The sequence below is a fragment of the Coregonus lavaretus genome (assembly GCF_964263955.1).
Source record: "Coregonus lavaretus genome assembly, chromosome: 36".
In the NCBI taxonomy this organism is placed as follows: domain Eukaryota; kingdom Metazoa; phylum Chordata; class Actinopteri; order Salmoniformes; family Salmonidae; genus Coregonus; species Coregonus lavaretus.
The window spans coordinates 18663070-18679248 of record NC_140023.1 but is presented as its reverse complement, the minus strand read 5'-3'; the positions used below and the strand labels follow the sequence as shown (position 1 = coordinate 18679248).

General features: G+C 44.1%; 1 protein-coding gene across 1 annotated transcript; it reads left to right on the top strand.

Annotated features, from left to right (window-relative positions):
- Positions 1-5950: 5950 nt before the first annotated feature.
- On the top strand, positions 5951-15353 carry yipf3 (Yip1 domain family, member 3). The gene is made up of 9 exons (XM_084153576.1): positions 5951-6270; positions 6639-6848; positions 7053-7159; positions 7274-7319; positions 7453-7545; positions 9288-9419; positions 9527-9640; positions 10233-10356; positions 14571-15353. Exons 1-9 carry the CDS (start codon positions 6199-6201, stop codon positions 14708-14710), a joined length of 1038 nt encoding a protein of 345 aa, XP_084009702.1. The 5' UTR covers positions 5951-6198; the 3' UTR covers positions 14711-15353.
- The last annotated feature ends 826 nt before the right edge of the window (positions 15354-16179 follow it).

Here is a 16179-nt window from a genome sequence, read left to right as displayed (position 1 = left end):
CCAAAACCGCCATAAAAAAGCCAGACTACGGTTTGCAACTGCACATGGGGACAAAGATCGTACTTTTTGGAGAAATGTCCTCAGGTCTGATGAAACAAAAATATAACTGTTTGGCCATAATGATCATCGTTATGTTTGGAGGAAAAAGGGGGTTGCTTGCAAGCCGACGAACACCATCCCAACTGTGAAGCACGGGGGTGGCAGCATCATGCTGTGGGGGTGCTTTGCTGCAGGAGGGACTGGTGCACTTCACAAAATAGATGGCATCATGAGGAAGGAAAACTATGTGGATATATTGAAGCAACATCTCAAGACATCAGTCAAGAAGTTAAAGTTTGGTCGCAAATGGGACTTCCAAATGGACAATGACCCCAAGCATACTTCCAAAGTTGTGGCAAAATGGCTTAAGGACAACAAAGTCAAGGTATTGGAGTGGCCATCACAAAGCCCTGACCTCAATCCTATAGAACATTTGTGGGCAGAACTGAAAAAGCGTGTGCGAGCAAGGAGGCCTACAAACCTGACTCAGTTACACCAGCTCTATCAGGAGGAATGGGCCAAAATTCACCCAACTTATTGTGGGAAGCTTGTGGAAGGCTACCAGAAACGTTTGACCCAAGTTAAACAATTTAAAGGCAATGCTACCAAATACTAATTGAGTGTATGTAATCTTCTGACCCACTGGGAATGTGATGAAAGAAATGAAAGCTGAAATAAATAATTCTCTCTGCTATTATTCTGACATTTCACATTCTTAAAATAAAGTGGTGATCCTAACTGACCTAAGACAGGGAATGTTTACTAGGATTAAATGTCAGGAATTGTGAAAAACTGAGTTGAAATGTATTTGGGTAACGTGTATGTAAACTTCCGACTTCAACTATATTAGTGCCTTCTGAAAATATTCAGACCCCTTGACTTTTTCCACATTTTGTTACGTTACAGCCTTATTCTAAAATGGATTAAATAAATAAAACATCCTCAGCATTCTACACACAATACCCCATAATGACAAAGCAAAAACAGGTTTTTAGAAATCTGACAGAGCTCTAGAGTTCCTCTGTGGAGATGGGAGAACCTTCCGAAAGGACAACCATCTCTGCAGAACTCCACCAATCAGGCCTTTATGGTAGAGTGACCAGACGGAAGCCACTCCTCAGTAAAAGGCACATGACAGCCCACTTGGAGTTTGCCAAAAGGCACCTAAAGGACTCCAAGACCATGAGAAACAAGATTGAACTATTTGGCCTGCATGCCAAGCGTCACGTCTGGAGGAAACCTGGCATCATCCCTACGGTGAAGCATGGTGGTGGCAGCATCATGCTGTGGGGATGTTTTTCAGCGGCAGGGACTGGGAGACTACTCAGGATCAAGGAAAATATTAATGGAGCAAAGTACAGAGAGATCATTGATATAAACCTGCTCCAGAGCGCTCAGGACCTCAGTCTGGGGCGAAGGTTTACCTTCCAACAGGACAACGACCCTAAGCACACAGCCAAGACAACGCAGGAGTGGCTTCTGGACACGTCTCTGAATGTCCTTGAGTGGCCCAACCAGAGCCCGGACTTGAACCCGATCAAACATATTTGGAGAGACCTGAAAATAGCTGTGCAGCAACACTCCCCATCCAACGCTTATAGCGTCATACACAAGAAGACTTGAGGCTGTAATCGCTGCCAAAGTGATTCACCGAAGTACTGAGTAAAGGGTCTGAATACTTATGTAAATGTTATATTTCAGTTATTCATTTTAAATACATTTGCAAAAATATCTAAACCTGATTTTGCTTTGTCATTATGGGGTATTGTGTGTGTAGATTGATGAGGGGGGGGGGAAGCAATTTAATAAATTTTAGAATAAAGCTGTAACGTAACAAAATTTGGAAAAAGTGAAGGGGTCTGAACACTTTCCAAATGCACTGTGTGTGTGTATGTATATATAGTATTGTGAGTGTGCATAGAGTCAGTTCAAGATCGGGTCAGTGCAGATAATTAATAGTTACCTGGATTAGCTATTTTTTTCAGTCTTATTGTTAATTAGCAGTCCTATGGCTAAGGGGTAGAAGCTGTCTCGGAGCCTGTTGGTCCAAGAGCCGACGCTCCAGTACAGTTTGCCGGACACATTTTTCGGCCTTTTCTCTGACACCACCTGATATAGAGGGTCCTGGATGGCAGGGAGCTCAGCCCCAGTGATTTACTGGGCTGTCCGCTCCACCCTCTGTAGTGCTTTTCAGTCAAGGGTGATGCATTTGACATACCAAGCGTTGATGCAGCCAGTCAAGATGCTTTCGATGGTGCAGCTGTAGAAATGTTTGTGGATCCAGAGGGCCCATGCCAAATCTTTTCCCCCTCCTGAGAGGGAAGTGGCACCCATATTCTGGGCCACGTGCATAAAACATACATCATACAATTCATAGAATTGCCCTTTTCTGGTATCTGGAGAGGAGAACATAATTTGTGAGCACTTGCTTAGACAAATACGTTTTTCTATGACACTATTCAATTTTGAACATGCATGTTAGTAACAAGATGTTACCCACTGACAAATGAAAACTCTGTACACAAACCAGTCCCAAATCAACACTAAGAATACACCATATGCACTTGTGTGAACTAAGATCTGAAAGGATTTGGTCACTTTGATTTGGAGCAAATATATTTTAGTTTATTGTTTGGAGCTACAGAAGATGCTTTACATTACACCACAGGGGAGCGTGATTAGTCCTCTGTTGTTCTTAATCATGATCAATGATGTTTAATCTCAGGTACAGCCGGATATAGGGAGGTCGTTATTTGCAGATGGGGCCTTATGGAAAAGGGGAAGAAATGTGCCATACATAGTCAGGAAGGTACAGGAAGCAATTGATGAGGTAGAGCGGTGGGCATTAATGTGGGGATTCCGGTTCTCTGTAGAGAAAACTCAAACAATGTTCTTTACCAGGAGGAAGGTGGGAGATGAGGTATGCTTGAGGTTATATGGGAGAAACTTGGAGAGGGTGGGGGCCTTCAGGTTCCTTGGGGTATACTTTGACACTAGACTGACCTGGGCAGAACACATTGAGAGAGTGGTGGTAAAGTGTAAGGTGCTGCTAAATGTGATGCACTGTCTGACGGGGAAGGAGTGGGGGGCTGGGCGTTCCTCATTGAAGACCATGTAGGTTGCATTGATCCGATCTGTAATAGACTGGCAGTATAGCATATGGTTCGGCAGCCCGGACCTCACTGGAAAGGCTAGATGTCATACAGGTGCAAGGACTCAGAATATGTAGGGTGGCGTTTCGGACGTCCGCAGTGGCTGCATTACAGGTGGAGATGGGAGATATGCCATTGCAGATTAGGAGACAGCAGCTGGCAATCAATTATTGGGTTAACCTACAAGGACATGGGGTGTCTCATCCTGCGAAAGGGATTTTACAGGCATGCTGGGAACATGAGCGAAGACAACATGAGCTTTGGGTGGATTGGGTAATACCCAGGCGAAGGAGATGGGACTGTATGGAAGGGAGTTTAGTCCAACGGTACTTATTCCTGTAAATCCACCACGGCTACTCCCACCTCCAGATCATCTGGTTGTATACAGTCGTGGTCAAAAGTTTTGAGAATGACACAAATACTAATTTTCACAAAGTCTGCTGCCTCAGTTTTGATGATGAATGCAATTTGCATATACTCCAGAATGTAATGAAGACTGATCAGATTAATTGCAAAGTCCCTCTTTGCAATGAAAATGAACTTAATCCCCAAAAAACATTTCCACTGCATTTCAGCCCTGCCACAAAAGGACCAGCTGCCATCATGTGAGTGATTCTCTTGTTAACACAGGTGAGAGTGTTGACAAGGACAAGGCTGGAGATCACTCTGTCATGCTGGTTGAGTTAGAATAACAGACTGGAAGCTTTAAAAGGAGGGTGGTGCTTGAAATCATTGTTCTTCCTCTGTTAACCATGGTTACCTGCAAGGAAACACGTGCCGTCATCATTGCTTTGCACAAAAAGGGCTTCACAGGCAAGGATATTGCTGCTAGTAATATTGCACCTAAATGAACCATTTAGCGGATCATCAAGAACTTCAAGGAGAGAGGTTCAATTGTTGGGAAGAAGGCTTCAGGGCGCCCAAGAAAGTCCAGCAAGAGCCAGGACCGTCTCCTAAAGTTGATTCAGCTGCGGGATCGGGGCACCACCAGTGCAGAACTCAGGAATGGCAGCAGGCAGGTGTGAGTACATCTGCACGCACAGTGAGGCGAAGACTTTTGGAGGATGGCCTGGTGTTAAGAAGGGCAGCAAAGAAGCCACTTCTCTCCAGGAAAAACATCAGGGACAGACTGATATTCTGCAAAATGTACAGGGATTGGACTGCTGAGGACTGGGGTAAAGTCATTTTCTCTGATGAATCCCCTTTCCGATTGTTTGGGGCATCCGGAAAACACATTGTCCGGAGAAGACAAGGTGAGCGCTACCATCAGTCCTGTGTCATGCCAACAGTAAAGCATCCTGAGACCATTCATGTGTGGGGTTGCTTCTCAGCCAAGGGAGTGGGCTCACTCACAATTTTGCCTAAGAACACGGCCATGAATAAAGAATGGTACCAACACATCCTCCGAGAGCAACTTCTCCCAACCATCCAAGAACAGTTTGGTGACGAACAATGCCTTTTCCAGCATGATGGAGCACCTTGGCATAAGGCAAAAGTGATAACTAAGTGGCTCGGGGAACAAAACATCGACATTTTGGGTCCATGGCCAGGAAACTCCCCAGACCTTAATCCAATTGAGAACTTGTGGTCGATCCTCAAGAGGCTGGTGGACAAACAAAACCCCACAAATTCTGACAAACTCCAAGCATTGATTATGCAAGAATGGGCTGCCATCAGTCAGGATCTGGCCCAGAAGTTAATTGACAGCATGCCAGGGCAGATTGCAGAGGTCTTGATAAAGAAGGGTCAACACTGCAAATATTGACTCTTTGTATAAACTTAATTTAATTGTCAATAAAAGCCTTTGACACTTATGGAATGCTTGTAACTATACTTCAGTATACCATAGTAACGTCTAACAAAAATATATCATAACACTGAAGCAACAAACTTTGTGAAGACCAATACTTGTGTCATTCTCAAAACTTTTGACCACGACTGTATTCGGCGAAAATAATGGCCATACCGCTGGCCTTGCAGTGGGTTGAGGAGGTCAAACAAGACAGAGTAGTTATTTGCTCTGATTCATGTGAAGTGTTAATGAGTCTCCAGTCCTTTAGCTCACGTAGCAGACAATACCTGCTTTATGAGGTGCTACAAACCTATGGAAGGAGTAAACAGATGGGTATAAAGATAAGATTTACTTGGGTCCCAGTCCATGTGGGGGTGGAGGGGAATGAGGCAGTAGATGAACAGGCTAAACAAGCAGTTAGTAGTGGGGATGTTGAAGTTTCAATGAGCAAGGCAGAGGCAAAAAGACTGATATATACAGTGATGATGCAGAGATGGCAGGAGCAGTGGAATAGAGATAATAAGGGAAGGCATTTATTTCAAGTACAGAGGAAAGTCGGGGAGGGGGGGACGGCAAGGAAGGGACAGAAGAGAGGAGGCTATTTTTACAAGATTAAGGGTGGGACACAGCCAGTTGAATAAGACATTAAATGTGATAGGAAAGCATCCAACAGGAAAGTGTGATTATTGTCAGGAACAGAGACCCTGGAGCATGTATTGCTACAGTGTGGGCAGTATCAGAGGGAAACAGAGAGGATGAGATCTAGTATGAGGGAGAAGGGGATACAGGAAATTAGTTTAAATAGTATATTGAGTAGAACGTCATTAGATATATATTTTGTTATCTTTTTTAAGCGCAACGGGGCTGGCAGGTAGCGTTTAGTTTCTCCCCGTCTCTGGCCCACACACCAGTGCAATAGGTGGCGATAATGCACCATAACGTTGGATGCCAACTGCCGATAAACCCCGAAGAAGAAGAAGATTTACGTTTCAAAGTCGCACGAGATGTTTTACGTGGTACGCACGACGTGTTATGCGTGGAATCTGAGTGACGAGTCCCCCATCTGACAAGGCAGTGTAATGCATTTTTGGGAACAAATATTTATCTTTAAAGCACCCCTGATGCTTTAATTAACAATTCGTTGGTTGTATGTGAGATTGAAAGTGCAGTTGTATTTTTAAAAGGGATCAAGAACACGTTCACTTGCTCTAAAAGATGGCTTCGTCTGATGGAAACAAAAACACGAACACGGAACCATGGGGCGGCTTTGAGGACAACATTATCCAGGTAGCTAGCGAGCTAGCTAGGTAGCTAAAGCCAAGAAAATACTTGCAATGTATATACTATTATTTTCTTAGCTACATCGCGGTAACGTTACATCTTCTTTAGTGTTGCCAAACTATATTTTTCTGTGCAATACATATCATAATACTGAGATAGCTAACGTTAGTTAAAGTTTGTCCGACAATGTTGTGCTAGATAGCCAGCTAGCTAATCATAAACTAAGAAACATTTTTTATTTTCTTTGCTAGCTAACTTAATTATTCATTTCACAGGTTGTAACTGTCGGATGAAAACATTAACAATTTGCGCGTGAAACAATTTCACATACACGGATGTACAGTAGTTATATGTAATAAACTGTCTATTACCAGGGCACTGGGTCAGCAGTGATTGACATGGAGAACATGGATGACACATCAGGCTCCAGCTTTGAGGACATGGGGGAGATGCACCAGCGCATGAAGGAGGAGGAGGAGGTGGCAGAGGAAGCAGAAGCAACTGAAGAGGAGACTGGAGAGGATGGCGAGTTCCTGGGAATGAAGGGTATCAAGGGCCAGCTGGGGAGACAGGTGGCAGATGAGGTGAGCTGAGAAAGCTTTGTGATGCTGATGGTCAACAACTTGTCACACACAACATTACCTTTGTTATAAAAATTGGCTTTGCCCTAACCCAATATTGTAAGTTACATCTCAATAGCCTTGTCTGGGTAATGTTGCTGTCATAACTTTGACTTTCATCACACCTTTGTCAGCTGATTTATAATGAACGTTCCCTCATCCTCTTAGGTGTGGCAAGCAGGAAAGCGGCAGGCTTCCAAAGCTTTCAACCTATATGCCAACATAGACATTCTCCGGCCGTACTTTGATGTAGAGCCTATGCAAGTTAGGAACAGGTGAGTCAGTAACAAATGTGTTTTGTAATCACGATTTGTAGTCCTAACTTGTATAGTCTAGCATTCACATTTTATAACACTCTTCCTGACATGTATGCCTCTTTTCTACCCTAGGTTGATTGAATCAATGATACCCGTCCGCATGATCAATTTTCCACAGGTGAGTGGCATTTTTCTTTTCCCATACTATTTTCCCAGGCTTGGGAAAGATTTAAATCTAGAAGTTTTCAGCGCTTACCTGGCCAATTAAAGGAAATATAAATGTTTTCACTGCTCTTCTTTTCCAACTGTAGAAGATTGCTGGGGAGCTGTACGGGCCCATGATGCTGGTGTTCACGCTGGTGGCCATCCTCCTGCACGGAATGAAGACATCAGGAACAGTTATTGTAAGAGAGCTCAACTTATACTGGCTTCACAAACGCATGTTAATATACAGTATACAGATAGATCAAATCAAAGAAAACATTTATTCGTCACAGTCACGTGTTTAGCAGATGTTATTGCGGGTGTAGTGAAATGCTTGTGCTTCTAGCTCCGACAGTGCAGTAATATCTAACAAGTAATATCTAACAATTTCACAACATATACCCAATACACACAAATCTAGTAAGGAATGGAATTTAAGAATATATACATATATGGACAAGCATTGACAGAGCGGCATGGACTAAGATACAGTAGAATATTATGTAATAGAATACAGTATATACATATGAGATGAGTAGTGCAAGATATGTAAACATTATTAAAGTGACTAGTGTTGCATTTCTTAAAGTGGCCAATGATTTCAATAGGCAGCAGCAGCCTCTAATGTGCTAGTGATGGCTATTTAACAGTCTGATGGCCTTGAGATAGAAGCAGTTTTTCCATTCTCTCGGTCCCGGCTTTGATGCACCTGTACTGACCTCGCCTTCTGGATGATAGCGGGGTGAACAGGCAGTGGCTCGGGTGGTTGATGTCCTTGATGATCTTTTTGGCCTTCCTGTGACATCGGGTGCTGTAGGTGTCTTGGAGGGCGGGTAGTTTGCCCCCGGTAATGCGTTCGGCAGACCGCACCACCCTCTGGAGAGCCCTGCGGTTGCGGGCGGTGCAGTTGCCGTACCAGGTGGGGATACAGCCCGACAGGATGCTTTCAATTGTGCATCTGTAAAAGTTTGTGAGGGTTTTAGGTGCCAGGCCAAATTCTTTCAGCCTCCTGAGGTTGAAGAGGCTCTGTTGCGCCTTCTTCACCACGCTGTCAGTGTGGGTGGACCATTTCAGTTTGTCAGTGATGTGTACGCCAAGGAACTTGGAGCTTTCCACCTTCTCCACTGCAGTCCTGTCGATGTGGATAGGGAGGTGCACCCTCTGCTGTCTCCTGAAGTCCATGATCATCTCCTTTGTTTTGTTGACGTTAAGTGAGAGGTTATTTTCCTGACACCACACTCCCAGAGCCCTCACCTCCTCCCTGTAGGAGGTCTCGTCATTGTTGGTAATCAAGCCTACTACTGTTGTGTCGTCTGCAAACTTTGATGATTGAGTTGGAGGCGTGCTTGGCCACGCAGTCATGGGTGAACAGGGAGTACAGGAGGGGGCTGAGCATGCACCCTTGTGGGGCCCCAGTGTTGAGGATCAGCGAAGTGGAGATGTTGTTTCCTATCTTCACCACCTGGGGGCGGCCCGTCAGGAAGTCCAGGACCCAGTTGCACAGGGCGGGGTTCAGACCCAGGGCCTCGAGCTTAATGAAGAGCTTGGATGGTACTATGGTGTTGAATGCTGAGCTATAGTCAATGAACAGCATTCTTACATAGGTATTCCTCTTGTCCAGATGGGATAGGGCAGTGTGATGGCGATTGCATCATCTGTGGATCTATTGGGGCGGTAAGCAAATTGAAGTGGGTCTAGGGTGACCGGTAAGGTAGATGGCTTGTTATCTGTAATGAACACTTTTCTACATAAATCTGTAGATGAAGGTAGCATCAACTCAACCATTTTGACATTACAAAAGCATCTGTTCAGCGTCTCAGACATTAGGTACTGCTTATTTAATACTCATGTGGTCTGTTCATCCTGTTCATCCTAAATTGTTAAGATTTGTTGTCTAGCTGACCTTGATTAGGCCTAATACATGTTTTTCCTCCCTGGACAGCGAGAGGGTACTCTGATGGGAACAGCCATAGGGACATGCTTTGGTTACTGGCTGGGAGTTTCCTCCTTCATCTATTTCCTGGCGTACCTATGCAATGCCCAGATCACCATGCTCCAGATGCTGTCTCTGCTGGTGAGTCTACAGTGACCATCACTCCTCTCACAGCATCCCTGTGTAATTAGTTTGTTATAAATGCAGTGTGAAATCTCACCGTCTGTTCTGCTATGTGCCCCCAACAGGGTTATGGTCTTTTCGGGCACTGCGTGGTTCTCTTCGTCACCTACAACGTCCACTTCCACTCCCTGTTCTACATCCTGTGGCTGGTCGTAGGAGGGCTCTCCACACTGCGGATGGTAAATAGGCAGATGAATTACTTCAAATCTGAAGAGCCCCTTCACACTCACTGACATTCAAACTAGGTGCGTTTGAGTGGTAAGGCTAAAGCAACTGACTAGACGAAAGTCGAGGAGTGAAGTCGGACACTAATGTGGTTTTCCAACAGCAAGGCTCAGATCAGCATGGCATGGCAGTGTTGCCATTGTTTATAAAAGTTTTTCTTCATAATGTCAAAATAAACATGTCAAACTGAAATCAAATGTGGGTACATTGTACAATCAAATAGTGAGAGCCTCAAATATCACATTCATTTGTGTATATCCACTGTATAGGCCTACATGAATCGCGGCAAAGTTGGTTCCGGTTTCTGTCATGACTTTGGTCACGTTTGCGTGGATCAAACAAAAACACCCTAATGATTGGTTGACAATAGAGCCTCCCACAATGCAGGCGATAGCTGCAGGATGAAGTTGGTGAAGAGCAACTGTAGGTGCAAGTCAGACCATTTTTATCCCCATAATGCAACACACTTTGAAAAGCCTAGACAAAATGTATCCGCTCGAATGCGCCAACTATATCAGTGATAGTCAGTCTCTCCCTCTCTCTCAGGTGGCTGCTCTCATCTCTCGGACCGTGGGCCAGACCCCACGCCTCATCGTTTGTGGAACACTGGCTGCTCTGCATATGCTCTTTCTACTCTACCTGCACTTCGCTTATCACAAGATTGTTGAAGGTAAGATTCCCCGGAAGGCAAACCAGGGCCCGTATTCACAAACCTATTCCTATATCTATACTGAACAAAAATATAAAACGCAACATGCAACAATTTCAAAGATTTGACTGAGTTACAGTTCATATAAGGAAATCAGTTAATTGATATAAATTCATTAGGCCCTAATCTATGGATTTCACATGACTGGGAATACATATATGCATCTGTTGACCACAGATATCTTAAAACCAGTCAGTATCTGGTGTGACCACCATTTGCTTCATGCAGCGTGAACCATCTCCTTCGCATAGAGTTGATCAGGCTGTTAATTGTGGCCTGTGGAATGTTGTCCCATTCCTCTTCAATGGCTGTGCGAAGTTACTGGGTATTGGCGGGAACAGGAACACACTGTCGTACACGTCGATCCAGAGCATCCCAAACATGCTCAATGGGTGACATGTCTGGTGAGTATGCAGGCCATGGATGAACTGGGACATTTTCAGCTTCCAGGAATTGTGTACAGATCCTTGTGACATGGGGCCGTGCATTATCATGCTGAAACATGAGGTGATGGCGGCAGATGAATGGCACGACAATGGGCCTCAGGATCTCGTCACGATATCTCTGTACATTCAAATTGCCATCGATAAAATTCAATTGTGTTCGTTATCTGTCGCTTATGCCTGCCCATACCGTAACCCCACCGCCACCATGGGGCACTCTGTTCACAACGTTGACATCAGCCAACCGCTCGCCCACACGACACCATACACACTGTCTGCCATCTGCCCAGTACAGTTGAAACTGGGATTCATCCATGAAGAGCACACTTCTCCAGCATGCCAGTGGCCATCGAAGGTGAGCATTTGCCCACTGAAGTCGGTTACGACGCAGAACTGCAGTCAGGTTAAGACCCTGGTGAGGACGACGAGCACGCAGATGAGCTCCCTGAGACGGTTTCTTACGTTTGTGCAGAAATTATTCAGTTGTGCAAACCCACAGTTTCATCAGCTGTCCAGGTGGCTGTTCTCAGATGATCTTGCAAGTGAAGAAGCCAGATGTGGAGGTCCTGGGCTAGCGTGATTACACGTGGTCTGCGGTTGTGAGGCTGGTTGGATGTACTGCAAAATTCTCTAAAACGACGTTGGAGGTGGCTTATGGTGGAGATCTGAACATTAAATTATCTGGCAACAGCTCTGGTGGACATTCCTGCAGTCAGAATGCCAATTGCAAGCTCCCTCAAAACTTGAGACATCTGTGGCATTGTGTTGTTTCACAGCTTTTTATTGTCCCCAGCACAAGGTGCACCAGTATAATGATCATGCTGTTGAATCATCTTCTTGAAATGCCACACCTGTCAGGTGGATGGATTGTCTTGGCAAAGGAGAAATGCTCACTAACGGGTGAAAACACATTTGTGCACAAAAGTTGAGAGAAATAAGCTTTTTGTGCGTATGGAACATTTCTGGGATCTTTTGTTTCAGCTCATGAACTTGTAGCAGCCACAATGTTATTTATCATCCCACACAGTCATTCGGAAAGTATTCAGACCCCTTGACTTTTTCCACATTTTGTTACGTTACAGCCTTATTCTAAAATGGATTAAATAAATAAAAATCCTCAATCTACACACAATACCTCATAATGATCAAGCGAAAACAGGTTTCTTGAATACCTTATTTACATAAGTATTCAGACCCTTTGCTATGAGACTCGAAATTGAGCTCAGGTGCATCCTGTTTCCATTGATCATCCTTGAGATGTTTCTACAACTTGATTGGAGTCCACCTTTGGAAAATTAAATTGCTTGGACATGATTTGGAAAGGCACATACCTGTCTATATAAGGTCCCACAGTTGACAGTGCATGTCAAAGCAAAAACCAAGCCATGAGGTCGAAGGAATTGTTCGTAGAGCTCCGAGACAGGATTGTGTCGAGGCACAGATCTGGGGAAGGGTACCAAAAAATGTCTGCAGCATTGAAGGTCCCCAAGAACACAGTGGCCTCCATCATTCTTAAATGAAAGACGTTTGGAACCACCAAGGCTCTTCCTAGAGCTGGCTGCCTGGCAAAACTGAGCAATCGGGGGAGAAGGGTCTTGGTCAGGGAGGTGACCAAGAACCCGATGTTCCCTCTGACAGAGCTCCAGAGTTTCTCTGTGGAGATGGGAGAACCTTCCAGAAGGACAACCATCTCTGCAGCACTCCACCAATCAGGCTTTTTTTGGTAGTGTGGCCAGATGGAAGCCACTCATCAGTAAAAGGCCCATGACATCCCACTTGGAGTTTGCCAAAAGGCACCTAAAGGACTCTCAGACCATGAAAAACAAGATTCTCTGGTCTGATGAAACCCAGATTGAATTTTTTGGCCTGAATGCCAAGCGTCACGTCTGGAGGAACCCTGGCACCATCCCTACGGTGAAGCGTGGTGGCAGCATCATGCTGTGGGGATGTTTTTCAGTGGCAGGGACTGGGAGACTAGTCCAGATCGAGGGAAAGATCAAGGGGTCTGAATACTTTCCGAATGCACTGTATAACAGTGCCTGTCTTGACTGGAGTAGCCTAGAGAAGTTAGCTAAGATAGCTAGCTAGGCTAATTGAGGCCACATGCTGCGCTTTCTCCCCAAACCCATTAGGATACAACAACAGCCTACCTGTTGGTTGCTCATTGTAGACTACTCCTCATTTCACTAACTTTTAATTTCATAAACTTGCATTGCATTAGTGAACTCTCACTCCACTTGGTACACATTGAGCCGCTTTGATTGGCAAACAACAAGCTACACACCTGAAGGCTACCGATCAGCTACCGGTCTTTTTATGGGGCGCACGTCATAAAAACGACATTGGAAAGTTTGTTTTATTACATTAATAATTTGAAATGTTGTGGCATACCCTTGTATCTAACAATGACACATGGATATTTTAATTTAATTTAGAAAAAGCTTTTTCGGTGTTAAATAGAACGCACAAAAATGAATACTCACACACAATACTCAGTATTCGAATATTCAAATAACTGTGCACATCCCTACTCGTGGGCACACCCGCTTTGCGGGAACTGTGGGGGTGCATGCTACGCCACTGCTGATAACTATAAGGAAACTATCTAAGGTGGCAAATCAATTATTATAATATGTAATAATAATGATAATAATATGCCATTTAGCAGACGCTTTTATCCAAAGCGACTTACAGTCATGCGTGCATACATTTTTGTGTATGGGTGGTCCCGGGGATCGAACCCACTACCTTACATTTTACATTTTTTACATTTTAGTCATTTAGCAGACGCTCTTATCCAGAGCGACTTACAGGAGCAATTAGGGTTAAGTGCCTTGCTCAAGGGCACATTAACGTCATTTAGCAGACGCTCTTAGCCAGAGCGACTCACAAATTGGTGCGTTCACCCTATAGCCAGTGGGATAACCACTGGTTACAAGCGCCATGCTCTACCAGCTGAGCTACAGAGGACCATGTGTGATTTATCTCCAGCTCATGGCTCCAGCTAAGCATTTGGTTCGCTAACTTGCTAGCTTGCAAGATCAAGCTTATTGGTTACAGCAGAGAGAATCAATCAACTCCTGGATCAAGATCCCTGCTGCCTAAATTTGTTTTGTGCGTCAATGTGTTTTGAGCTGGTTTTTTATGTTTGGGAAGGAATAGCGCCCCTTGTGTGCACTGCTGGTAATACCGTATACCCCGGTATGGTATGAAAATCTGGATACCGCCCAACCCTACGCCAAGGTATATTCTTAAAAGTCCAATGCAGATGTTTTTATCTCAATATCAAATAATTTCTGGGTAAAAATGAAGTACCTTACTGTGATTTGTAGCGTTTTAGAAAAAAGCAATTTCTCAAGCAATCATTTATCTAGGACTGTCTGGGAGTGGTCTGAGGGAGCAAATTGGAGGGTTATGTAACCTGAACTAGATGTTATTGGCAGAGAGGTTTGAAACTCTTTGTAATTGGTCTATTAACTTATACCACCTGGTGATATCGCAGGCCAAAACTCAATCCCACCAAAACAGGTTGAAATTCCATGCGTTTTTTTCAAACAGCTCTTGCACTAAAAGGTCATTATCATAATTGTCACAATATTATTTCAACCTCTGAGTGGAAATACCATATAAAACAAAGGAAAATCAGGTTTCTGACTGCACTGCCCTTTTAAACTGGGTCTTGAATTTGATGAAATAAGAATGAAACATTTGTTTTACATTTTTTGTCTGAAGGTATCCTGGACACATTGGAAGGACCCAACATGCCCCCCATCCAGAGAGTGGCCAGAGATTTGCCTGTGGTGGCCACCGCTGCTATGAATGCTGTGAATGCCACAGTGAAGACCCTTGGTGTTATCCTGCAGTCACAGTGATGGTGTGTCCAACATCAATGATGATACCATAGGCTCATGAGAGCCTGAATTCCATGGTGGTGGTGTTGTGTAGATAATACAGACTGAAGTGCAGGTCAAAGACCATGGTGGTTATTGGTTATAGTTGACATTCATCATGATACATGAACATTGTCTCAGCAAACAAATCATCATCAGTTCACAACAACTATTGGTTGTTTATGTTTGAACCAAATCAAAAAACTACATGGTGTGAATGTCATGTTTGTGCTCTTTTCAAATTATTGACTCTCTTTTCATAGGGATCTTTGTATTTGTTAAAGCAGCTTGAGTCCATTAAGATTCCCAGCTGTTTGTCCTCATGTTTAGACAAATTAATCTTCAACTCGACACTCTCTCTTGTAGGCTTTGTTACACAGGTTATGGTGATAACATCAATTTATGTTTAAAAATTCTAGACGTTCAATGGGAGGATGGATCCCTAAGGCTGTGTGGTGCCTTCTATTGTTTTTCGAAGGAAGTATGATTATCATGTGTGATACGGGGTAAATGTAGAGTTTTATCTAGCTTGTTTTACACAATGCACCTAACCAGAAAATAACCAGATATGCAGTTGATATGTCATATGAGTGCATTAACTTATGAATATTGTTCCTTCTAATCAGCTTTTGTTTCATCCAGTCATTTGTTTTGTGCATAATTTGTACTTCCTAACATTTGGGTGTGATGCAAGGTAACCTCTCCTCACTCTTTTTTATTTAAATGTAAAATTGTATTTATATGGTTATTGTACAGAAAGATACAGTGGACATAAACTTTAAGGACCTAAGACATGGTCTTTTAACACTGACCCTGAAAAGAATCAAGAAGTCCTGCAATAACTCGCTTTATAACGATTGTTTTCAGGCTAGTGGTTACTGTAGAGTAGATCAAACACTACATGACCAAAAGTATGTGGACACCTGCTTGTCGAACATCTCACTCCAAAATCATGGGCATTAATATGGAGTTGGTCCCCCCCTTTGCTGCAATAACAGCCTCCACTCTTTTGGGAAGGCTTTCCGGTAGATTTTGGAACATTGTTGCGGGGACTTGCTTCCAATCAGCCACAAGAGCATTAGTGAGGTCAGGCACTGATGTTCGGCAATTAGGCCTGGCTCGCAGTTGGCGTTCCAAATCATCCCAAAGGTGTTCGATGGGGTTGAGGTCAGGGCTCTGTGCAGGCCAGTCAAGTTCTTCCACACTGATCTCGACAAACCATTTCTGTATGGTTCTTGTGCTGACGTTGCTTCCAGAGGCAGTTTGGAACTCGTTAGTGAGTGTTACAACTGTGTTTCCAACTGCTCTACGCGCTTCAGCACTCGGCGGTCCCATTGTGAGCTTGTGTGGCCTACCACTTCGCGGATGAGCCGTTGTTGCTCCTAGACGTTTCCACTTCACAGTAACGGCACTTACAGTTGACCGGAGCAACTCTAGCAGGGCAGAAATTT

Bases quoted from the DNA above. Each gene is read 5' to 3' on its own strand.
- yipf3 (XM_084153576.1), top strand. From the start codon at position 6,199: ATGGCTTCGTCTGATGGAAACAAAAACACGAACACGGAACCATGGGGC. The intron at 9,641-10,232 runs GTAAATAGGCAG...CCTCTCTCTCAG, and splicing joins GGCTCTCCACACTGCGGATG to GTGGCTGCTCTCATCTCTCG. The intron at 10,357-14,570 runs GTAAGATTCCCC...TTTTGTCTGAAG, and splicing joins TTATCACAAGATTGTTGAAG to GTATCCTGGACACATTGGAA.